We start from the raw sequence: 25,989 nt of genomic DNA, 5'->3' as shown, positions 1-25,989 counted from the left end.
CTAATATCGGCAGCATTTATTTGGAGCAAATTCAACTCATAGAACTGAACAGTTGAATGTAGGAGAAGTTCCACCAACTGCTACAATTCCTTCCATTTTAGCAGCTTGGCCAAATTGTTCAGTTGTTGGTGGGGTCAATCCAAGGGTTCCTTCCATCTGGCATCATAGTGGCAGGTTCTGGAGGCACTGGAGTGCCAGGTGGCACAGGAGTAGGGAGCGTGGAGCCTCTCTTGTTTACGCCCATAGCACCTCCCATAGCCATTGGGCCCATCCTTATCTCTTGTTCTCTCGCATCGAGGAAAGTTCCCTTGTATCCTTCCTGCTCCCGTCACATCATTTCTTCCTGTTTCTGCATCTCATTCCTCTTCCTGCCTCAGTTCTAACTGCTTTCATTTCTGAACCTCTGGTTATGCAGCTCCTCCATTTTTCAAAGCTCTTATTGATGTCTCATAAACTCCTTCCTCATTAGCGTAACCTGGTGCCCATGGTGTGTTGCCTCCATCTCCATCTCCAGCCTCTCACAAGCCTCCTTGATCTTCTGGTCCACTTGATCCTGCTGTTGCTTCTCCATCTCAGTGAGCGCCTTCCAGTGCACACCACACTCATACGCACAGGACCCAGGCTGTGCGAATCTGGGTGACTGTTCTCTCTCCTTGTGAAATTGCGTCTTATTTATAATCAGCTTCTCTGGATGTCTCCCTTCATTATCTAACCGGTCCATAGGCTTTACAGTGACAGGCTGAGGAAATGTGGTTAGCAAGAATGAGCCTTCACTGCATCTGCCCAGAGCTTTCCGAGTAGCTGGCTTCAATGAGAACTCAAAATGCCTTTCCCCCAGGGCCTTCTTCAGTCAATTACAATGACTACAGCCCTCTCCACCTGGACAAACACAGAGAAAGCTTCTTCGAGCACTTCATTGGACACATACTGAGGAAGGCTGTGGACTGTAAGGATTGCACTATGACAAGTAAAGAGCGCTTGCAGTTGCTTTGCACAGAGTGCCGTATTGTCCAGCTCCACTTTGGCAATTTCCATTAGGGTTCCTGATTCCAAGAGAATAAAGTAAAAGCCTTTTTCCTCATGCGTGAAAACTTCTCCTGCTTTTCCATATTTCTCAAAAAGTTTCCTCATTTCTTCCTCAGTAATGTCAGGAGGAAGATTGCCCACAAAGGAATGGCTATATTGGGTAAAGGTCTTCTCTCTCCTAAAATTCTTCAAGTCAATAGTCAAGCCTTCATTCTGGCTGCTGGAATACTGTCCATTTGCAGGTTTTAGTGGAGGTGGCTGCTGCTGCTGCTGCTGCTGCTGCTTCTGCTCCTGCAGCTTCTGGTGGTGGTGGTGATGTTGATGGTGCTTCCTTGGAGTATAATTCTGCTTCTCCAACTTACCGGTTTTATTGCATTCATTTTCCACCCTTGACTTATATTTGAACACATCAAAGTGTCTGTCCCCCAGTCCTAACCCTGATTCCTCTGCCCACAGTTCAGAGTAAGGGCGCTGCTGCACAGCCACCACCACTCCAAGAAAAGAGGGAAACTACTTTTAAAGAAAAGAATAACCATGTTACAATCGACAGACACAGAGAGGTTAAGTAACAAGGAGTGCCCAAGATGCAGACACGTGCTTCTCAATGTGAAGTGGAAATAGAATAGACACATTGGGTGTATTGGGGGAGGGTACAGTTAGGGGAGTGGTCTAAAGGAAGGGAGGGGATGGGAAAAGGAGGAATCAGATGGGGAAGACAATGGAAGAGAGTCCTGGGAGAATAAGTTAGAATTTGGGTGGGTAATCTCTGGGATAAGATCTATGAGGGTGACCCCAGCTTAGAGTCCTAGTAGTTTGGGATATTGAGTCATCTGTAACCATAAAGACTTACAGTGGACAAATTAGAAAATCAGCCCTGGTGCAAAGCATTTCACCTATATTTTGTACAGCCTACAAGATGTGTTGTAGTAAAGGTGACACAGAAATTGTGAAAGTGTCTATCCAATGCCTTGACACATTTGAGACCCATGCCATGAGTGTGTCCAGCCCTTGCAAAGCCTAGAGTACCAAGAACCAGAGGCTGGAAATACCAGAGAAACAGATGGGCACAGAGACAGGATAGAAAAATGAATAGAAAAATGCCAATGAAATGATTTCTAATAATATTCTGCTATACTCCGAGATTAGTCCTACCCCAATTGTCATTAGAGAGGCTTCACTTAGAAAATGATGGAAACAAATGCAAAGATACACAGCCAGAAATTAGGTAGAGTTGGTGAAATTTTATGAGGAGGTGGAAGAATTGTAGGAGCTACAGGGTTGAAGAAGACCTCAAAAAACAAAAAGCATTTAGCCGACCTGATCCCATAGGATACAAGGACTGAACTGCCAGCCAACCAAGGAGACTACATGGGGACCACGTAGCCTACATGGGACTGACCTGGGCCATCAGCTCCTGTGTAACAGTTGTGAAGATCCATCTTTTGTGGGACTATTAACAGTGGGAGTGGGGCTGTCTCTGACCCTGTTGACTGTCCATGAGATGCTCTCCCCTAACATTGTTGCCTCCTCTTCCATTAATACAAGTGGAGGTGCCAAGTCTGAAAGGGATAAGCCATGGCTGCTTAACATTCTTGGGAGGCCTGCCCTTTTCTGCAGATGAATGGTGGAGGAGCAGGAGATGAGAATGGAGCTGTGGAGGGATTTGGAGAAGAAGTAGGGGATTAGTCACGATATAAAATAAATACAATTTTAAAAGAAAAGATTTACAAGTCTGGAACAATCATGATTATAATATGTATCAACACAGAACACAAAATAGAATCAAGAATGAAAGAAAAGCTTGTATTATTATGAGGAAATACATTCTCTCTCTCTCTGTAGAGGGGGAGACAGGGAGAGAAGGTGGGAGGAGGAGGGGAGGGGGGAGGAGAGACAGAGACAGAGACAGAGACAGAGAGAGAGACAGAGAGAGACAGAGTTTTTAGAGATAGAGACCAAGACAGAGAGACAGAGTGGGAGACAGAGACACAGAGATACACACAGAGAGAATGAGAGTAGAGGAGGCATTCAAGAACACAAGACTCTAATGTTTTTTCTACTTCTGGTATTTGACTCTTTCAGAAGTTTCCTCCCCTCTTTTATGGTTGGTCAGCTTGAAAAATGACAAAATAGGTGATTGGTGTATAGCATTCACATAAACAGGTCTTAATCAAGAATTGAACTTTTTCAGGCTCAAGAGCAACAGGAAGTTGGGATGTTGAGCAGCTACTGATAAAGAAAAGCTTTGCCAGTCCTTTGTATTAATCTACCAAGTGTTATGCAGTCAAGGCAATGAAAAGAAGCCAGCCATCTTAGAAGTTCACAATTTTGTTAACTCTATGGCTGCTCCACTGGACTCTCTGTCCTACAGTCAAAGTTTTTAACTCCGAATCTCATTGGTCGGTGATAATACTTAGTCTTCCCCTGCTCTTCTATCACAATTATACTTATAAATTTTAGTGCAGTGGTGCCTCTACCTGATCCATGCCTGTGCTGCTGTAAGGAAGCTATGGGAGTTTTATGGCTTCATCTTGGGGACATGATCAGCCTCCTAGATTCTCGGGACATGATCTTAATGTCCCATCATCCTTCTCCTCATAGGCTGTTCATGTCTTGATAATTTCCAACTTATCAAGCGAAATTTGCCTCTTCAAAGATGTATCCTTTGAACTTAGATGTCCTTGTTCCCATTACCAATAGATACAACTCACCCACTTGTAGACATACAGCCACCAAAACCTCCAGAATTCATCTATCATCTTTTATTTTGTCTTAACAGAAGATGCAGCTCAAGACCTGGATGTGGAAGTCAGTTCCATTGAAAGGAGGTTGTTCCCAAGTCATTTTAAGGAATTCTGGCTTTTACCTTAACCAGGGAAAGGATGTTACAGTCTCCACAACACACACACACACACACACACACACACACACACACACACATACACACACATAAACACACACACATATACATGGTCAGAAAACCATGAAGGCATGCAGTCATGTATGATGTATGTAAGCATGCATGCATGCTCATACACATGTAAGTTTTGCCATGCACTTGAAACATGCACATGTACTTACACCTAGGCACACATGTACAAGTGCATATAATGTACATAAGAGTGATCTCATATACATGCCTTTGAATGTACTGATACGAACTAATATGCATATGCATGTGAACATGCAGGAAATCCAGCAAAATTGGGGGAATGAGAGAAAAGAAACTGAGAAGATATTACACAGAAGATAAAGGGGGAAGAAACACAGCTGCAATTCATTTTGACAAGGGAAACAAGATAGTAATTAACAATAAAACTGGTGACCATTCTGGAGTTCCATGGAATTCTGAGCACATGCACATGACACGGACTCCCCTGGTCACCGGAGCTAAACACTGACTCACACACTCTGTATGAAGGACAGAGCTGCTCAGGGGAAGAATGGTGAATGATTTGCCCACACCACTGGGAGCAGCAGAAAAAGAAAAGAGAGTTCTAGAGGAAGAGATGGAATACCAGTGAGTGAGGAAGCTGAGGGAACAGGTTGGTAGCCACATTACATAGGACAGGGGCAGAAAAAGAGTAGTGTTCCCATTTCACTTGGTTGCTGTGACAAGCACCATGAAAACATGCTATTAAGGGAGCAGAACGTTTTCCTGTAGGTGACAAGTCACAGGCCATCATTGTACAGAGTCAGGACAAGGATTCAAGCTGGAATTCATAAAAGACACAACAGAGGATGAACCCCTCCTGAAAGATTGCTAGGGGGTTGCTTCCATCTCATAAGGTGGTGAACGTGGGCGAGCCAGCTGTTTACAGAGAGCTGCACACCTCTGTGCTTAAGCCCTAAACAAGTCTTAATCCATGGTGGTGGAAACTGACTCTGGGAAAGACAATTCCTATGCAGGCACAGTGACACTGTGGGGCTGCTGGCTGTCACAGGCATGCATGTGATCTCATTCCACACAGAACTCATACAAGTCATGTAAAAGCAAGAAATCATGCCTAGGGTTGATGGTACATTGGGCTAGTTAGGCCAGAGCTTTGATGGGAGTTACAGATGCAGTTCAAAAGGAGGGACTCTGGTTGCAAAGCTGAGATGCTGTTTATATACAGGTATCTCTGGGAGCAGTGGGGTAGAAAACACATGTATACCTGTGTAGACTTGTGAACCTGGGAAGTGGGAAAGAAACTAGGAGCCCTTTAATAAAGTGCTGTTAAAGTAGTGACAGTTATGGAACTGCCCTCACGGCAATGACCTAACAATGGAAAACCTTGGTAACCAGGCAACCCACTGGTTAGAGCAAGGACTATAGGCTCACTGGTCAGAGACAGTAGAGAGGGCAGGATGTTCTCTTTCCGTCTTCGGACTACTCGAGGTTCAGGCCTCAAGAAAGATAACAGGGAAGGCCATGAAGGTGTCTGGAGGCACAGGGTTCGCTCTTGCCTTCAACGCCTGTGGCCATTTTCCCAAAGGGGGAAAAATTTGACCAAAGCAAGCCAAGGACAGGACCACACAGACCAGGTAACCACTCTTTTGTCTCTGGGTTTTTGGCATAGAAATATTTCAGTGAACCTTGGAATGAGGAGAACCAATCAGAATGTTGCAGATCTTTGAAACTTTGACCTCGATCTTTCCTCAGGGGAAGAGCTCTTCTGACACACAGGACACGAGAAAGCCCTGTAGACACTCAGACATCAGTTCAGGGACTGTGGTTAAGCTGGTGAACAACTTGGTGCCTTCTCTGCAGAAAGGGGACCCCAGCTTTGTCCCTGCCTTTCTGTCCACATACAGAAGATTTGCCACCACCCTACAGGTACTGGACCTGCTGTTCCTGAGGTGAGGCTCTTCTCCATGCCCATAGTTCTCAAATCCTCCTCTTGGTTCAGGGAATTTCTCTCTCTGTCTTTCTCTCTCTGTCTCTGTCTCTCTGTGTCTCTCCATCTCTGCCTCTCTGTCTCTCTCTTCCTCTCCTTTTCTCCTCTGTCTCTATCCCTATCTCTCTCTGCTTCTTCTCCATCTCCATCCCCGGATCTGGCTCTGTCTCAATCATTTCATTTTCTCCAGAATTGTCAGGATACAGTAGCATGCATTAAAAAATTTCTTCTGGGGGGTTGGGGATTTAGCTCAGTGGTACAAGCGCTTGCCTAGCAGGCGCAAGGCCCTGGGTCGGTCCCCCGCCCCGAAAAAAAAAAAAAAAAAAAAAAAGAAAAAAAAAATTTCTTCTCCCATGCATGGTCCACGTGATTGTGATGTCTAGAGTTGAGACCAGAAAATGAATATAACCAACTCCTCTACCTTGAAAAAGCACTTAATCCTTCAGTCAGTATTTCTGAGCCCTTGATGGACTCACTTCTCTCTATATAAAGTAGGTTCTACACATACTGGAGTATGCAGTAGAGACATGCCCAATGTGGAGATCCATAAAGGGTATTCCAGTAATACATGTAACAAGGAGATTTCTGCATAGAGATGTGTGTGTACAAACTTTGCACAGATACATTGAAAGCACCTATTGGATACACATGAACTAATAATTCTGAGAGCAGACAGAACTGCTAGTATTAGGAGAGGGGCCCGGGACTTTAAAGGTAACATTCTGTCTGGTCTTCTCTAGGTATTCATACTTCACAGCTGATTCTGAGGAGGATGAACAAGTAAAGAACACCCTCTGTAGCTTCCTGGAAACATGGATAGACAAGAACCCTGAGGACTTTTGTGACCCATCAGATCTGTTGCCTCTGGAATACCTGAAGGCCTACTTGAGTGTGTACATGCCCCACTGTGATCTTAGTGTTCGTGTCAAGAAGCTGCTGACACAGTTGGAGGAAGAACGTGCCAAGGATTCCCAGGCCAAAGATGAGGAAGACTCAGATCTGGGGAGACATACTTCTTCAGATCTAGAGATTGAATGGGTGTAAATCAGCAAAGAAAAGAGCCACTCTGGAGCCAGAACCAACTTGTGCCCCAGAGCTGTAGGGCATAGAAACCTCCAGAAGGTTCTGTGGTTTATGAGTAGTTGCAGCCATATGTGGCAGCAGCAGTTCAGCCAGCACAGCTGATAGCAGCTGTGGAAACTGTCTCCCTGTGTCTGTAGATACAATGTATCTTTCAGTCATCTCCTGCTTGCTACAGTGGGCCTTCCTATTTAGAGAATGGCCCTGTCACCTGTGATCATCAATTGGAGTCTCTCCTATACCTAAGCTGCTATTCCTGCCCCTCATGATCACCTGCTGATTTAAATCCAACAGCAGTTCCAACCCCACAGCCAGACTACACCTCCCCCGAGAAATAGCATTTTATTCTTTCTGATGTTTACAATGTGTTTATTTTAATTATTGGTTTTAATAAATTATTAATTTGTTTTACATTGTCTAAAATGCAGTCTAATTATGAAAGAGAATATCTGAAAACTATGGATATTCTTCTTGATAAATTATTTTAAGTTTATTCAAAGTTGTCTAAAAAATTAAAAAGTTAAACATAATCATTTAAAATGATTGTATGACAGGCAGATATTATAAAAGGTAAAACTTTTAAATAGCCATTTTTGTAAATAATGTATAGACATCACTAATAAGTTGCATGTAATAATGTTCAACATTACCTTTCAGTAAACTTCAAACTAAACTTGAGAAGTGGTAATACTTTAGTCAGTGGTAACAATTCAATTCTAATTGAAGTGGCTACATTTTTACATGCAGATATTCCAAGTGTTAGGGAGGATGGGGAATCATAAAATCCTGGCACATTTCTAGGGGGCATGTGGAATGCATTACCTACTTTCAGTAATACTTTGCCAGTTCTTCAAAAATATAAATACAACTAATATGACTTTGCTCATCTAAAGATGTATAAATACCCCGAAGAATGAAAATCAGAAATCCAAACTGCACAAATGGTCTGCTATAGATGAACATATTAATTGTACATGTGCTAATTCATGATACAGCATGGGCAAGGTTCAAAGTTACTGTGCTAAGGCAAGAATCCAAATTCAAAAAGAAAAACAGGCAGAGTAAAAAACTGAATAATTCAGTATGTAAATAATAATAAAATATGAAAGTAAATTACAAAAAGTCCTGATAGGACATTATGAGACCAGAAACCTCCTCCATAGTTGTAAATGCGTTCATTTTTTGTTGGCTATTTGCTGATGAACATGAGGACTACACCTAAGAGGAGTTTCTTTCCTTAGAGACTCCCTTAGAAAAAAACTAAACTAAATTGCAAAGTGTTATCAAGTGGAGATAATCCTGGTTTAAGAATGGGTACATGAGGCCACTTCTCCAATTTAGAACTGTGTGCTCCAAGGTGTCTTACTGTACATAGTGTCTGCTTATGGGCCTCAGTATGTCTCTGATGTGCTTGAGGAGGAAGCTTCTCTAAATTTGGTAAAACAAGGCACTGCTCTGTGAGTAAAACAGATCTTTGGGAATCATTTTCTAATATTTCTTTTCTAGAACAGTCATATTAAGATTTACCATAGGTTTATGAACTATCTGGTTCCTGATCAGCCAAGCAGTGTCAGGTATGAGGTTCATCTCAGGGAGTGAATCTTAAGTCAAGTCTGATATCTGTTGGTTACTCCCACACTATTCATGTCACATTAGTACATGCATATCAACAGACTGAATATCATTGAAATTCAAATGTTTTGTAGCTTGGTTACTGTTTAGTGTTCTTTCTTGAAAACTTGGAGTTTCAGGTGGTAACAACTTCCAGTAAGCCAAGAAATTAAAACTTTGTTATTTTTACATCTCAGACTGTACTTTCCAACTGCTGGAACATTCATTGTTTCAAAGCTAGGAATATGGGTGAGCTCAGTCAAACTCTCCATGCTTTGACTCTCCACTGGACATGTTCAAAGGCTGGGGGGACATGGACTAACAATACAGATCAAACTGTGAATTCTTAACAGAATCTTTCACTTAAAGAAAAATGCATTTGGAGAAAAGTTCAATAAAATCCTTAGTCATCAGCAAAAAATACAAATGAAATGAATTTAAAATGATTCCATCTTACCTGAGGTCAGAATTGCTAAAACCTAAAAAAAGTGATAGCTTATGCTAACAGGGAATAGATACAAGGAGAACATTATCCATTCAAAAAACAACGACTTTATGATGGAAGTTTGGAACTGGAAAAAATCCCTGGTGTACTTAAACAAACTTCAGAACACTCACTGATAATTGCCCAAATTGAATTACCCAATAGCATGATCAAAATACTCCTTCTTCTTTAAAGAACAAGAATACCCTTGGCAGGGAAGAGAGAAAAGTCATCATTTGATAAACTGGTGTTCAGACAAACTTTATTGCTAATAACAGAGGCGAATGCCAGCAGCAAACCATCCTAAAGTCCTTCAACTGAAAGAACTGGAATGAAGGGGATAAAGAAAAATGCCAATTACAGAGCTTCCACTAAGCCACTACCTAAAAGACTATACATGGAAAATGGACTCTTCTAAAAATATTTAAATCAACATCTTGTTCCATCCAGGCAAATAAATGGAACAAGAAGACAGATATAAAAAAAAAAAGAAAAAAAAATAAAGAACAAGGGGTTGGGGATTTAGCTCAGTGGTAGAGCACTTGCCTAGGAAGCACAAGGCCCTGGGTTCGGTCCCCAGCTCCGAAAAAAAGAAAAATAAATAAATAAAAATAAAATAAAATAAAATAAAATAAAGAACAAGTATGCTACAGTCCACAGACCCAGAGAAACTATGTAACAAAGAGGGCTCAAGATGCAGGCGTCTCTCTGTGATGGGGAGATAAAAGAGATATCTTTCTTGGCCGTATTGTGGCAGGCATAGTTAAGGAATCGGTCTAAATGGAGGGTAGGGATGGGAAAGGGATGAATAAGATTGGGAGGACAACCAAAGAGAGTACTGGGAGAATAAATTAGAATTAGTAGGGCTGGAGAGATGGCTCAGCGGTGAAGAACACTGGCTGCTCTTCCAGAGGTCCTGAGTTCAATTCGCACCCACCACATGGTGGCTCACAACCATCTGTGATGGGATCCGATGCCCTCTTCTGGTGCCTCTGAAGAGAGCAACAGTGTACTTATATACAGAAAAGAAATAGAATTAGTGGGTATCTCTGGGACAAGCTGGAAACATGGAAAACCTTGTACAATGGAAACTACTAGGAAGCGATGAGGGGTGACCCCAGCTTAGTTTCCTAGTAGTATATTGAGCCTTCTCCTGTAACCAGAAAGTCTTCCAGTGGACAGATTAGGATATCAGCCCAGCCACAAAAAATTTCACCTACATTTTGTACAACCTACAAGATGTGCTGTAGTAAAGGTGGCACAGAGTTGTGAAAGTGTCTATCCAATGCCTTGACACATGTGAGACCCAGGCCATGAGAGAGGCACTCCCCGCAAAGCCTGGAGAACCAAGAACCAGAGGTAGGACATCCCTGAGACACAGATGAACACAGAGACAGGATAGAAAAAATGCCAATGAAATGATTTCTAATAATATTCTGATATACTCGGAGACTGGTGCTAACCCAATTGTCATCAGAGAATCTTCACTTAAAAAATGATGGTAAGGAGTGCAAAGACACAGAGCCAGACATCAGGTAGATCTTGGAAAACATTGGGGAAAAGTTGGAAAAAATTTTGTAGGACCTTTGGGGAAAAGGTCACCCTAAGAAAAAGAGATCCAGCCAAACTGAGCCCACTGGATACAGGAAATGGACTGTTCACCAGAGAGCCTGCATAGGGCACTGGAAGCCTGCATTGCGCTGACCTAGGCCTGCATAGGGCACTGGAAGCCTGCACTGCACTGACCTAGACCTGTGTAGGGCACTGGAAGCCTGCACTGCACTGACCTAGGCCTGCATAGGGCACTGGAAGCCTGCATTGCACTGACCTAGTCCTGCATAGGGGACTGGAAGCCTGCACTGCACTGACCTAGGCCTGCATAGGGCACTGGAAGCCTGCATTGCACTGACCTAGGCCTGCTTAGGGACTGGAAGCCTGCACTGCACTGACCTAGGCCTGCATAGGGCACTGGAAGCCTGCACTGCACTGACCTAGGCACTCAGCAACTTGCAGCACTAGTTTAGGTTCATCTTCTTGTGAAGTTTTAACAGTGGTAGTAGGGTCTGTCTCTGACTCTGTTGCCTGTGCATGGGAGCCTCTCCCCTCACTGGGTTGCATGCTCCAGTCTTAATAGAGGAGGAAGTGCCCTGGCTGAATGCAAATTGATAAGCCATGGCTGCTAAATATACTTGGGAGGCCTGCCCTATAAGATGAAGGAAGGAGGAAGTGCTAGAGATGATGCGGACAGTGCTAGTGGAGAGAGAAAGAGTGAGAAAGAGAGACACAGAGAAAGACAGAGAGAGAGATACTTACAGAGAGACTGAGAGACAAAATGAGAGAGAAACAGAAATGAGAGAAAGAGACAGAAACAGAGAGACAGACGCAGAAAGTAGAGACACACAGAGATACACTCCGACAGGCAGAGTCACACAAAAACAGAGTGGAGATTAGAGGAAGCATTCAAGAACACAAAAGTATGTGGTTGTCTCCATGAATTGTTTCTCTCAGGGTATTTAAAAAGTTTCCCTCCCCTCTTTCAGGGTTGGTTAGTTTGAAAAAATACTAAATGGGTGACTGGCTGATAGATTTGGCATAAACATGTCCTGATCAGCCATAATTCAAGGTCCATATCTGAACGTAGTAAAAGCAATATACAGAAAACTAGTAGCCTGCATCACGCTAAGTGGAGAGAAACTTTAAGCAATCCCACTAAAATCAGGTAATAAACAAGGCTGCCCACTCTCTCCCTACCTATTAAATATAGTAGTTGAAGTCCTAGCCAGGGCAATTAGACAACAAAATGAGGTCAAAGTTATATAAATTGGAAAGGAAGAAGTTGAAATATCACTATTTACAGACGATATAGTATTATACCTAAGTGACCCCAAAAATTCCACCAGAGAGTTCCTACAGCTGACCGCCAACTTCAGCAAAGTAGTTGGATATAAAATTAACTCAAACAAATCAGTAGACTTCCTCTACTCAAAAGATGAATAACCTGAGAAAGAAAGTAGGGAAATGACACCCTTGACAAAACCACAAATAATGTAAAATACCACAGTGTAACTCTAACCCAGCAAGTGAAAGATCTGTATGACAAGGACTTCAAGTATCTGAAGAAAGAAATCAAAGATCTCAGAAGATGGAAAGAATTCCCATGTTCATGGATTGGCAGACATAATATATTAAAAATGGCCAAATTTCCCAAGGGATTCTACAGATTCAATGTAATTCCCATCAAGGTTCCACCTCAATTCTTCATAGTATTGGAAAGAGCAATTTGCAAATTCATTTGGAAAAGCAAAAAAATCAGGAGAGAGAAAATTATGCTCAACATTAATAGAATTTCTTGGGGGAATCCCCATCCCTGACCTCAAGCTATATTACAGGTCAATCATGATTAAAAGTGCATGTCATTGGTACAGAGAGAGGCAGGTAGATCAATGGAATAGAATTGAAAACCCAGAAATGAACCCACACACTGATGGTCACTTGATCTTCGGCAAAGGAGCTAAAACTATCCAATGGAAAAAAAGTCATTTTCAACAAATGGTGCTGGTTCAACTGGAGGCCAGCATGCAAATTGACACATTCTTATCTCCCTGTACAATGCTCAAGTCCAAGTGGAGCAAAGAACTCCACATAAAACCAGATACCCTGAAACTAAGAGAATGTGGGTAAGAGCCTTAAAAGCAGAGGCACAGCAAAAATTTTCCTGAAGAGGAAATTTTTTTCCTGAAGGGGAAATACCAATGGTTTTTGCTCTAAGATCAAAAATGGAAAATGGGACCTCATAAAATTGCCAAGCCCCTGTAAGGCAAAGACACTTGCAATAGGACAAAATGGCAACCAAGCAACTGGGAAAAGTTCTTTACCAATTGTATATCTGATAGATGGCTAATACCTAATACATACAAAGAATTCAAGAAATTAGATTCCAGAGAATTAAATAATCGTATTAAAAACAGGGTGCAGAGCTAAACAAAGAATTCTCAACAGAGGAATCCTGAATGTCTGAGAAGTACCTAAGAAATGTGCACCCAACCAATGAAAAGAAGCTGCTGACCCCTCTTGTTGAATTAGAAAAAAGCTGGAAAAAGCTAAGGAGGAGGGGGCAACCCTGTAGGAGGACCAGCAGTCTCAATTAACCTGGACCCTAAGATCTCTTAGACAATGAATCACCAACCAGGCAGCATACACCAGTTGAGATGAGGCCTCAAACACATATATAGCAGAGGACTCCCCGGTCTGGGTTCATTCATGGAAGATGCACCTAACCCTCAGGAGACTGGAGGTGCCAGGAAGTTTAGAGTTCAGGTGGGATGGGGACGGTGGGGACATCCTTGTGGAGATGGGGTGGGTTGAGTACAGGGGCAGCAGGTAGAAGGTATGAGATGTGGATCCTTGGAGGGTGGACTTAGATAGGAATAAAATATTTAGTGTAAAAACAAATATATTAATTAATAAAAAATGTACAACATCCTTAGTCCTCAGGGAAATGCACATCAAAAGATCCTGAGATATCAGCTCACACCTCACAGTCAGAATGGCTGAGATAAAAAATTCAGGTGACAGTAGAAGCTGGCAAGGATGTAAAGAATTCAGACCCCTTCTCCATTGTTGTTGAAACTGCAAACTGGTACAACCACTTGGGAAATCATTCTGGCACTTCCACAGAAAATTGGACATAGTACTAACTGAGAACCCAGCTGTACATCTCCTGGGTATACACCCATAAGATGTTCCAACACATAATAAGGACACATGCCCCACCATGTTCATAATGGACTCATTTATATAATTGCCAGAAGCTGGAAAGAACCCATATGTCTTTCAACAGAAAGGACCAAAAATGTGGTACATTTAGACACTGGTGTACAATGTGCAGCTATTAAAAACAATGACTACTCTTCCCCACTTTTTCTTCTATTAGTTTGAGTGTATCTGGTTTGATGTGGAGACCTTTGATTCCCCTGGACTTAATCTTTGTACAGGGCGATAAGAATGGATCATTTGCAATCTTCTACATCCTGACCTCCAGTTGAATGAGCACCATTTGTTGAAAATGTTATCTTTTGTCCATTGGATGGGTTTGTCAAAGGTCAAGTGACCTTAGGTGTGTGGGTTCATTTCTGGTTCTTCAATTCTATTCCACTGATCAATCTGCCTGTCTCTGTACCAATGCCATACAGTTTTTATCACTATTGCTCTGTAATATAGCTTGAGGTCAGGGATGAAGATTTCCCACAGAAGTTCTTTTACTGTTGAGTATAGTTTTCCCTGTTCTGGGTATTTTGTTATTCCAAATGAATTTGCAAATTGCTATTTATCTCCCTATGTAGAATTTAGTTGGGATTTTGATGGGGATTGCACTGAATCTGTAGATTGCTTTTGGCAAAGAAGCCATTTTTACTATGTGGCCCATATATATATATACAACCACCAAAACTACATAAGATTGATGAAGCTAAGAAGTGCACACTGACAGGAATCGGATATAGATCTCACAGCCAGAACATGTCAAATACAGAGGCAAATGCTAGTAACAAACCACTGAACTGAGAACATGACCCCCATTCGAGAAATTAGAGAAAAGATTGAAAGAGTTGAAGGGGTTTGCATCCCCATAAGAACAACAATGCCAACAAACCAGAGCTTCCAGTGAGTAAACCACTACTCAAAGACTATACATGGACTGACCCATGTCTCCAACTGCATATGTAGCAAAGAACTGCCTTTCTGGGCACCAATGGAAGAAGAAGCCCTTGATCCTGCCAAGGTTGGACCCCTAGGGTAAGGGATTATTGGGAATGGGTAAGGGGGCTGTATGGGGAGGGGAACACCCTACTAGAAGAAGGAGCAGGAGACGATTATGGACTGGAAACTGGGAAAGGGAATAATATTTGAAATGTAAATAAAGCAATATCCAATAAAAAATTAAAAAATGACTACATGAAATTCTTGCACAAATGGATTGTGAAGTAGAAAATATCATCCTGAGTGAGTTACCCAGTCACAAAATAACACACATGATATGCACTCACTGAGAAGTGGATATTAGCACAAAATTTGGAAATACCTAAGCAAAAATTCACAGATCCTATGGAGCTCAAAAGAAGGAAGATAAAAACTGTGAATGCTCCATTCCTTCTTAGAAGGGAGAACAAATTCTCACGGGAGGAAACACAGGGACAAATAGTGGAACAGGGACTGAAGAAAAGGTCATCCAGAGCTGTCCCACCTGGGGATCCATCCCATATGCATCCACCAAACCAATCACTGTTCCTGATGCCAAGAAGTGCTTGCTGACAGGAGCCAGATATGGGTGACTCCTTAGAGGTTCTGTAGTAGCCGAACTGATACAAATGAGGATGGTTGCAGTTAACCTTTAGACTGAACAGGGGACCCCAATGGAGGACTTAAAGAAAAGAAAGAAGGATATGATTGAGTTTGCAATCGCAAAGGAAGAACAACAATATAAACCAACCAGATCATGCCAGAGCTCCCAGGGACCAAACCAGCAACCAATGAGTACACATGGAGAGACCCATGGCTACAGACATATATGTAGCAGAGGATGGCATTGTCCACCATCAATAGGAGGAAAAGCCCTTGGTCCTGTGAAGACTCGATTCCCCAATGTAGGATAATGCCAGGGTGTTGTGGGTGGAGTGTGTAGGTGGGAGAGGGAGCATCCTCAGAGAAGCAGGGTGATGAAAGAGGGGATATGGGAGAGGGGGCAGGAAGGGAACAACATTTGAAATCTAAGTACATAAATTATTCCAAGGAAAATAAAATTAAGAAAAAACAGCAAAAAATATGTGCTGATAAGGACTTGAAATACTTCAGGCTTAAGAGCAGCAGGAAGATGGGGATGTTGAGCAGCTACTGATAGAGAAAACCTTTACCAGTCCTTGTGTTAATCAACCAAGTGTTAAGCAGTTCAAGACAATGAATAAGAAGCCGCCATCTTAGAAATCCAAAATTTTGCTAGCTTTTTGGATCCTCTACTGAACCCTTTGCCTATGGTTTTAACTCCTAATCTCGCTGGGTCTGTGGTAATAATTAGTCTTCCATAGCCTTTCTATCACAGTTATATTTATGAATTCAAGCGCAGTGGCACCTCTACCTGATTCATGCCTGTGCTGCTCTAAGGAAGGTATGGGAGCTTTGTGGCTTCATCTTGGTAACAAGATCACCCTGCTAGATGTTTAGGACATAATCCTCATGTCACGTAATCCTTCTCCTTATAGGCTTTTCATGTCTTGATAAATTCCAACTTATCAAGTGGACTTGGCCTATCCAAAGATGTATTCTCTGAACTTAGATGTCCCTTTTCCCAGTACCAATGGATTAAACAACCCACCTAACTGTAGGCATACAGACACCAAGAGTTCCAGAGTTTATCTATTGTTTGTTATTTTGTCTGGACAGGGGATCCAGCTCAAGAACATTATATTGATCCAGGTTCCTTTGAAGGGAGAGTTAGTTCCTAGAGTTGTATGCTTACCATGCCTTTGTAAAAATTCTGGCTTTTGCCTTAACCTGTAAAAGAATGTTACATTCTACTAACACACACACACACACACACACACACACACACACACACACACACGACACACATGGACACACACCCATAGATGCAAATGTATGCTAGCATGTATGCATGTAAGCACTCCCATGAACTTTCTTGAATGAACATGCACAAATAAACCTAACACATATAACAAAGCTATCATGAAATGCCGTCCTTGCATGTACTGGGAAGAATAACCGTGCACATGCATAGGAACATGCATGAGATCCTGAACAACTTTTGGGAATTGAAACAAAAGAAACTATATAAACATCAGAGGGAAGAGTAAAGGAGCAATGAACTCAACTCTACTTCATTTGGCAAGGGAGACAACATAGTAATTTACTTTAACACCGCCCACCATTGTGGAGTAGCAGGGAAGTCTGAACTCATGCACATAAGGTTTCCTTCTCACATCTCTGGCTTGCTATATTATGACCCAGACACTCTGCTTGAATGAGGGAGATGACCAAGGGATAAACAGTGAATGACTTTGGAGCAAAAATTACTGAGAAGAGCAGAAAAAGCAAACAGAGTATAAAGGAAGAAATGGAATAGCAGGGAGGAAAAGAGATGAGGAACTAGAGAAGAGATTGGCTGCGACATAGCACACGATGGGGACAGAAAAGTGTGGTGTTTTTTTGTTCAGGTTTTATTCAGTTCCTGTGAAAATCACTAAGACTAAATGTTACTAAGGAAAGACAAAGTTTTCTTGTAGGTGTCAGGTCGAAGTCCACCTCTGGAGAGAATCAGATCAAGGACTCAAGCAGGAATTGAAAGAAGCAATGGAGGATGAATCCCCTCTGAAAGAGGGGTAGGGTGCCTGCTTCCATCTTGTAAGCTGGTGGATGTACTTATGCCAGCTGTTCACAAAGGGCTGTAAACTTATGGGATTAAGCCCTAACATGATCATGGTGGTGGAAACTGACTCTAAGAAAGACAATTCCTATGCAGGCACACTGACATTTTGGGGATGCTGGCTGTCACAAGCATGCATGTGCTCTCATTCCACATAGAACACGTACAAGGTCACATAAAAGCAAGAAAACATGCATAAAGTATGTTTAAGGTAGTTTGGGATAATTAGGGCTGACTTTGTGAGTATGGTTACAGATGAGGTTCAACAGTAGAGACTCAGCTTTTGAAGCTGAGGTGATGTTTATATCATGATATCTCAGGGAACAGTGGAGTGGAAAACCGATGAGTACCTGTGTTTCTTTCTCTTTTTTTTTTTTTTTAAAGATTTATTTATTTATTTCATGTACAGCATTCTGCCTGCATATGTGACTGCAGGCCAGAAGAGGGCACCAGATCTCATTACAGATGGTTGTGAGCCAACATGTGGTTGCTGGGAATTGAACTCATGACCTCTGGAAGAGCAGTCACTGCTCTTAACCACTGAGCCATCTCTCCAGCCCCCGAGTACTTGTGTTTCTTTGTGCACCTAAGAAATGGGAAGAGACATGGGAGCCTTTAAGGAAAGTCCTGTTGAAGAAGGGACAGTAATAGAAACACCAACTTGAAAATGACCTAACAATGCAGAACCTTGGTAACCAGGCAACCCCCTGGTTAGAGTAAGGCCTGCAGGCTCACTTGTCAGAGACAGTAGGGAAGGCAGGATGTTCTCTTGCCTAAAGGCTAGGGCCTAAAGAAAGACAACAGGGAAGACCACGGTGGTGTCTGGAGGCCCAGGGTTCACTCTTGCCTTCAATGCCTGTGGCCATTTTTCCAAAGGGAAAAAAATTTGAGCAAGGCTAGCCAAGGACAGGACCACACAGACCAGGTGACCACTCTGTTGTCTCTGGGTATTTCTCTTAGAAATAATTCAGGGAAACTTGTGATGAGGAGAACCAATCAGATGTTTGCACATTTGTGCCAGTTTGACCCCTCCACATTGATCTCTTTGTAGGTTGAGAATGCTTCTGCTCAAAAGAACCATGGAGCCCGGGAGAGAGTCATGTACCAGGGCACAGACAGTGATTGACCAGATGAACAAGCTGGTGCCTTCTCTGAATGAAGGGGACCCTTGGTTGTCCTTGCTTTTCTGTCTGTATACAGAAGTTCTGTGTCGCCTCTACAGGTATTGGACCTGCTGTCCATGAGGCAAGGGCCCATCTCCAAGCCCATAGTTCTCAGATCCTCTGGTTGGTTTCAGGAATCTAAGTGTCTCTCTCTGTGTGTCTCTGTCTCTGTCTCTGTCTCTGTCTCTGTCTCTGTCTCTGTCTCTGTCTCTCTCTCTCTCTCTCTCTCTCTCTCTCTGTGTGTGTGTGTGTGTCTTGCTGTCACTCTCTCTTTTCTCCCTCCGCACTACACCATCTACCTTTCTTTTTTGTTTCCCTCTTGCTATCCTTTCACTCTCCCTCTCTGTCTCTGTCTCCATCTCAATTCTCAGTCACTGTCTCCTTCTCTTTATTGTCTACATAATTGTAAGAACCCATTTGCATGCACTAAGCAATTCCTTCTCCCAAGCTTGATCCACCAATTGGGCTGACCAAGGCTGAGACCCTAAATGGTTGTAGTTAATCCTTGAAAAGGCACTTTCTCCTTCACCAAATATTATCGAGGCCTTGGTCAGTGCAATCTTCTCACGTAGAAAGGAGGTTCTAGGAATTTTAAGTGCCCACCAGAGATGTGTCCAAAGTAGGGACCCATGAAGGATAATCCAGGAAACCATGTAGCCAAGGAGATGTCTGGATAGAGATGCCTGTCTTCCACATTTGCACAGATACATTGAAAGCACCTATTGTGTACAGCTGAACTAATAATTCAGACAGCAGCCAGAACTGCCAGTGTTGGGTGAGGGGACTGGGACTTTAGTGGTGACATTTTCTCTGGTCTTTTCTAGGTATGCATACTTCAGTCCTTATTCTAAAGAGGATGAACAAGTAAAGAACACCCTGTGTAGCTTTCTGGAAACATGAATGGACAAGAACCCTGAGGACTTTTGTGACCCATCAGACCTGTTACCTCCATAATACCTAAAGTCCTACTTGAGTGTGTACATGCCGAACTCTTATCTTATTGTCCCCTGTCAAGAGGCTCCTGACACAGTTGCAGCAAGAACATGCCAAGGATTCACAGGGCAAGAATGACAGATTCATATCTGGGGAGACACATATCCTCAGAACCACAGATTGAATGGGTATAAATCAGCAAAGAAAAGAATCACTCTGGAGCCAGAACCAACTTGTGCCCCAGAGCTGGAGGGCACATAAACCTCCAGAAGGTTCTGGGGTTTATGAGTTGTTGCAGCCATATGTGGCAGCAGCAGTTCAGCCAGCACAGCTGATAGCAGCTGTGGAAACTGTGTCTCCCTGTGTCTGTAGATACAATGTATCTTTCAGTCATCTGCTTGCTACAGTGGACCTTCCTATTTAGAGAATGGCCCTGTCAGCTCTCCTCATCAAATTGAGTCTGTCCTGTATCTGAGCTGCTTCTCCTGTCCCTTATGATCAGCTGCTTATTTCAATCCAGCAGCAGTTCCAACCCCATAGCCAGCCTACCCCTCCCCTGACAAACAGCCATTTTAGGCATTCTGATGTTTTCAATGTTGTGTTTTAATTTTAAGTATTGGTCTTAATAAATTGTTAGTATTTGGTTTATATTGAGTAAAATGTTTAATACTGAGAGAAAATGTGTACAATTTATGAGTATTCTATTTGATAAATTATTTTAAGTTTGTTCAAACTTTTTTAAGGAACAAAAACAACTTAAAAATAAAAACATAAACATTTAAAAGAATTAGGTGACGTGCTTAAATTATAAAAGGTAAATGTCTTAAATTGTCTCTTTTCTAAAGAAGGTATACACATCACTACTAAATCACATGTAATAATATTCAATATTAACTTTCAGTAAACTTCAAACTAAACCTGAGGAGTGGTACCACTTTTGTCCAGTGGTAACAATTCAATTCACACAGAAGTAGCTACATTTTAACCCAGATATTCCAAGGGTTAGGAAGGATGGGGAATTATAGAATCATGGCACATTTCTAGGGCACATGTAGAATGCATTACCTACTTTTAGAAATATTTTGCAAGTTCTTCAAAAATATAAAGACAACTAATTCATTTTGTTACTCACATGATGTGTAAATACCTCAAAGAATTAAAATCAGAAATCCAAAATTGCACCAATGATCTGCTGCAGATGAACAGATTAATTTTAGTATGTGCTCATACATGCTACAGGATAGGCAATGTTCAAAGTAATTGTGCTAAGCCAAGAAGTCAAATACAACTACAGAATTAAGCAAGAATTTCAGTAATGAATAATTCTATGCCAGCAGATTGATGAATGTTTGTAAGGCCAAAATGTTTTTCGATGGACAGGAAGGTGCTCATCAAATGAAGAATATATTTTGTGAATGTACACAATGCATTTTGTTTATATGTATGCCTCATCACCTCCCATCTACTCATCCCATGACTTGACAAACAGACTCCCTTCTGGTATTAAATAATTAATTAAATTATTTTAATTATTTCTTGATTTATGATAATTGATGATTTAATATTCCAATGTTATTTACTCTACACATACAAATAATCTGGATCATGTAGCAATAGGTATGTAGTCTTTGACTTAGTGCACAAATACAGTCATTCTTCCACCGGTCATTTCCTCAAACCAAAAAGATGCTCCCTCCCCAGAAGACAGCAACTGCAATCAGCAATTAAGCAGGGGTGAGGATGTCACAAACACCTTCTCCATGGTAAGCATAGGCATAAAATCCTTTAAAACCCATAACATGAAATCCATTTTATATAAACATAGGACATGCAGAGTTAAACGAGAAAAAAACCAACATATAATTAATAATGACATATAAAAATTAAATTACAAAAAGTCCTGATAGGACATAATAAAACCAGGAACCTCCCTCATAGTTGTAAATGAGTTCGTATTCTGTTGGTCACTTGGTGGTGAACATGAAGACTGCACTTAATGGGAGTTTATTTTCCTAGATACACTCATAAAAAACTAAACATTAAATTGGAAGGTGTTATCAAGTGGTGATAATCCTGGGTAAAGGATGGGTACATGAGGCCACTGCTCAAATTTATGACTGAGTGTTCCAAGGAATCTCACTCTACATAAGGTCTGCTTTTGGGCCTGAGTATGCCTTGTGATCTGCTTCAGAAGGAAGCTTCTCGGATGTTGCTTGAGCAAGGCACTGGTCTATGAGTATAAGAGATCGTTAGAAATCACTCTTTTATTCTTTCTTTTGTAGAGCAATCCTACTTAGATTTCCCCAGGTCACTGAACTATCTAGTCTCAGGATCATGGTCAGCCAAGCAGTGTCAGGTATGTTATCCATGTCAGGGAGTGAATCTTAAGTCAAGTCAGATATCTGTTGGTTACTCCCACAATATTTGTGTCACAGTAGAACATGCATATCTTACAGACCTGACACAATTGTAAGTCAAAAGGTTTTGTATTATGGGTAGGGTTTATATTTCTCTTAGAAACATGCAGAATTTTCTAGGGCAGACTAGATGCCTGGAACCCAAGGAATCCCCAGCTTTGGGTTTCTCACATCTCAGACTTCACTTTCCACTCCTGGAGCATCCATTTTCTCAGTGTAAGCTAATGTGACAAGCGCAGGCAACCCTCCACATTTTGCCTCTACAGTGGACATGCCCAAAGGCTGGGGGCACATGGATCAACAGATCTAAAGAGAATTCACAACAGAATACACTCACTTAAAGAAATACACTAAGAGAAATGTTTAACATCCTTAGTTATCAAGGAAATTCAAATAAAATGACTTCAAGATCCCATGTGTCCTGCCGGAATGGTTAAAACCAAAAAAGAAGTGATACCTTATGCTAAGAAAAATGTAGAGCAAGGGGAACGCTTTGCCATTGTTGGTGGAAGGGCAAACTTTTACAACAATTTTGGAAGTCAACACATTGGATTTTCAGAAAAAATTACATACTAGGAGTTCACTTGCTAGACTATCGTCACACAATCTTTATTGGTAGTGGCTAGAAACAAATTAAAATCCTTCAACTGAAGAATGGATAAAGAAAATATTTAACATTTATGCACTGGAGTATTCTACAACTCTTAAAATCAACATCTTGTTCTATTCTGGCAAATGAATGGATAAAGAAAGCAAATATAATATAAATTCACTTATATGTTGAAATTATTTTTGAAGGAAAGAACAAGTATGCTACAATCCACAGACCCAGAAATGCTAAGTAATAAGAAGGCTCAAGATACAGATGCGTGCATCTCACTGTGAGGAGGAAGCAGAATAGACATCTACATTGGGTGTATTGCAGAGGGGTATAGTAATGGGAGGAGTCTAAGTGAAGGGTAAGGATGGGAAAAGGAGGAATCAATTGGGGAGGACAATGGGAGAAAGTCTTTGGAGTGTAAATTAGAATTGGGGATATCTCTGGGAAAAGCTGGAAACCTAGTGCAGTGCAAGATTCTAGGGATCTATGAAGGGTGATACCAAATTATATTCATAGTGGTTGGGGATATTGAGTCTTCTCTTGTAACCAGAAAGATTTCCAGTGGACAGATTAGGATATCAGCCCAGCCACAAAATACTACACGTTCTTTTGTTACAGCCTACCAGATGTGCTGTAGTAAATGTGGCAAAGAAATTGTGAAAATGTCTAACCAATGCCTGACACATTTGAGACCCATGCCATGAGTGTGTGTCCACCCCTCGCAATGCCTGGACTGTGAAGAACAAGAATCTGGACCTCCCAGATGTACACACAGAGACAGGATAGAAAAGAGGGAATTGAAAAAATACCAATGAAATGATTTCTACAATATTCTGATATACTCAGAGATTGGTCCTACCCAAATTGTCCTCAGAAAACTTTCGCTTAAAAATGATGGTAACAAATGCAAAGAAACAAAAACAGACATTAGATAGTGCTTGGAACACATTGTGGAAAAGTTGGAGGAAAAGTTCTTTACCAATCTTACATCTGAAAGGGATAATAACTAATATATACAAAGAACTCAAGGATTAGATTCCAGCAAATCAAATAATCCTATTAAAAATGGGGTACAGAGATAAACAAAGAGTTAACAACCAAGGATTCCCAAATGGCTTAAAAAGCACCTAAGAAAATGTGTAACCATCTAAAGAACAGAAGGTGGTGACCCCTCTGGTTGAATTAGGGAAAAATTGGAGGAAGCTAAGGAGGAAGTCAACCCTGTAGGAGAACCAGCAGTCTCAATTAACCTGGACCCTGAGATCTCTTAGAGAGTGGATCACCAATCAGGCAGCATACACCAGCTGAGATGAGGCCCCCAACACTTGTATAGCAGAGGACTCCTGGGTCTGGGTTTATTTATAGAAGATACAGTTAACCCTCAGTAGACTGGAGGCCTCATGAAGTTTAGGGGTCCTGTGGGCTGGGTAGGGTTGGCACATCCATGTGGAGTCAGTTGGGAGGCAAACCAGGGTAGCAGGGTGCACATATGAGTTATGGAACGCTCAGGTTTGGACCTAAGCAGAATGAAGTATGGAGATGATAAATGAGTGCATGAATGAATGAAATAATTAATTAATTAAAAAATGAGAAATGTACAACATCATTAGTCATCACAGAATGGGAAAAGAAAACTACCCTGGGATATCAACTTACTTCTCACTGACAGAATGCTAAGATCAAAAACTCAGGTGATAGCAGATGCTGGCAAGGTTGTGGAGTAAGAGGAATACTCCTCCACTGTTGGTGAAATAGAAAGCAGGTACAACCATTCTGGAAATTACTCTGGAACTATCTAAAAGATTGGACATAGTAGTAATTGAGGACACAGGCTTACCACTCCTGGGTACCCAAAAGTTTCTCCAACATGTAACAGGACACATGCTGCACTATGTTCATATCAGCCTTATTTATAATAGCCAGAACCAGATGTCCTTCACCAGAGGAATGGATACAGAAAATGTGATATGTTTACACACAGGAGAACTTTTGAACTATTAAAAGCAAATGACTACATGAATTCTTAGGCAAATGGATGGAACTAGAAAATACCAACCTGACAGAGGTAACCCAGTCACAAAAGAACACACATGGCATTTACTTGTTGAAAATATTATTTTAGTCCCAATGCTTGAAATACCTATGAAAAAATTCATATAATGTGAAGCTCAAGAAGAAGGAAGACAAAAATGTGAAAGCTTGATTTCTTTTCAGAAGGGAGAACAAAATACTCAGGTGAGGAAATACAGAGACAAAGACTGGAGTTTGGATTTAAGAGAAGGACATCCTCCAGTGACTGCCCCACCTGGGGATCCATCCCATATGCATCCACCATACCCAATCACTATTGCTGATGCCAAGAAGTGCTTGCTGACAGGAGCCAGATATGTGTGACACCTGAGAGACTCTGCTAGAGCCCTACAGCTATGAATGTAACCTTTGTAATGAATAGGGGATGCAAATAGAGAAGTTAGATAAAAAGACTGAAGGAACAGAAATGGTTTGCAAACCCATAAGAAGAACAACAATATCAACCAAAGAGATCCCACCAGAGCTCCCAGGGACCACAACAACAATCAATGACTACACATGGAAGGACCCAGGAATCCTGCCACAGAGGTAGCAGAGGCTGCCATTGTTCAAGCTCAATAGGAGGAAAAGCCTTTGGTTCTGTGAAGACTCGACACCCCAATGTAAGATATTGCCAGGGTGTTGTGGGTTGACTGGGTGGGTGCAAGTGGGAGCATCCTCATAGAAGCTGGGGGATGGGGAGGAGATATTTAGGAGAAAATCGATAATTTATGAAATCTAAAAATGAAATATGCCAGAAAAATTTTAAATAACAGAAAAAAAAAAGTAGCACAAAAGCATGTGTTCATCCGGACTTGAACTAGTTTAGGCTTAAGAGCAGCAGGAAGATGGGGATATTGAGCAATTAAGAATGGTGAAAAGATTTAGCAATCCTTTGTGCTAATCTACCAAGTTTTATGCAGGTCAAGAAAAATGAAGAAGAAGCCAGGCATCTTGGACTCCACAATTTGTGCTGCTCCACACTATGGCTCCTCTACTGTACTCTCTGCCTTACAGTCAATGTTTTCAACTCACAATCTCGCTGTGTCGGTGGTAGTATTTAGTCTTCCACTGCTTTCCAATCACAATTATATGTACAAATTTTAGTGCAGTGAGGCCTTTACATGATTCACACCTATGCTGCAGTAAGGAAGCTATGGGAGTTTTGTGGCTTATTCTTGGTTACATGAACAGCATCCTATTTGCTTGGAACATAATTGTCCTGTCTCAGAATCCTTCACTAGGCTTTTGATGTCTACCAACAAATACACACACACACACACACACACA

General features: G+C 41.6%; 1 protein-coding gene and 2 pseudogenes across 1 annotated transcript; 2 read left to right on the top strand and 1 right to left on the bottom strand.

Moving 5' to 3' along the window:
- Positions 1-1,392, bottom strand: LOC116915030 (annotated as a pseudogene).
- A 3,984-nt stretch (positions 1,393-5,376) lies between these two features.
- LOC116914950 (ral guanine nucleotide dissociation stimulator-like) lies at positions 5,377-6,950 on the top strand. Its single transcript, XM_032919369.1, has 3 exons — positions 5,377-5,553; positions 5,672-5,868; positions 6,647-6,950. Exons 1-3 carry the CDS (start codon positions 5,377-5,379, stop codon positions 6,948-6,950), a joined length of 678 nt encoding a protein of 225 aa, XP_032775260.1.
- An 11,170-nt stretch (positions 6,951-18,120) lies between these two features.
- On the top strand, positions 18,121-19,805 carry LOC116914949 (annotated as a pseudogene).
- Positions 19,806-25,989: the final 6,184 nt, after the last annotated feature.

The sequence above is a fragment of the Rattus rattus genome, chromosome 13 (genome assembly GCF_011064425.1).
Source record: "Rattus rattus isolate New Zealand chromosome 13, Rrattus_CSIRO_v1, whole genome shotgun sequence".
Lineage (NCBI taxonomy): Eukaryota > Metazoa > Chordata > Mammalia > Rodentia > Muridae > Rattus > Rattus rattus.
The sequence above is the reverse complement of the archived record's forward strand: the minus strand, read 5'-3'. Positions and strand labels throughout refer to the sequence as shown.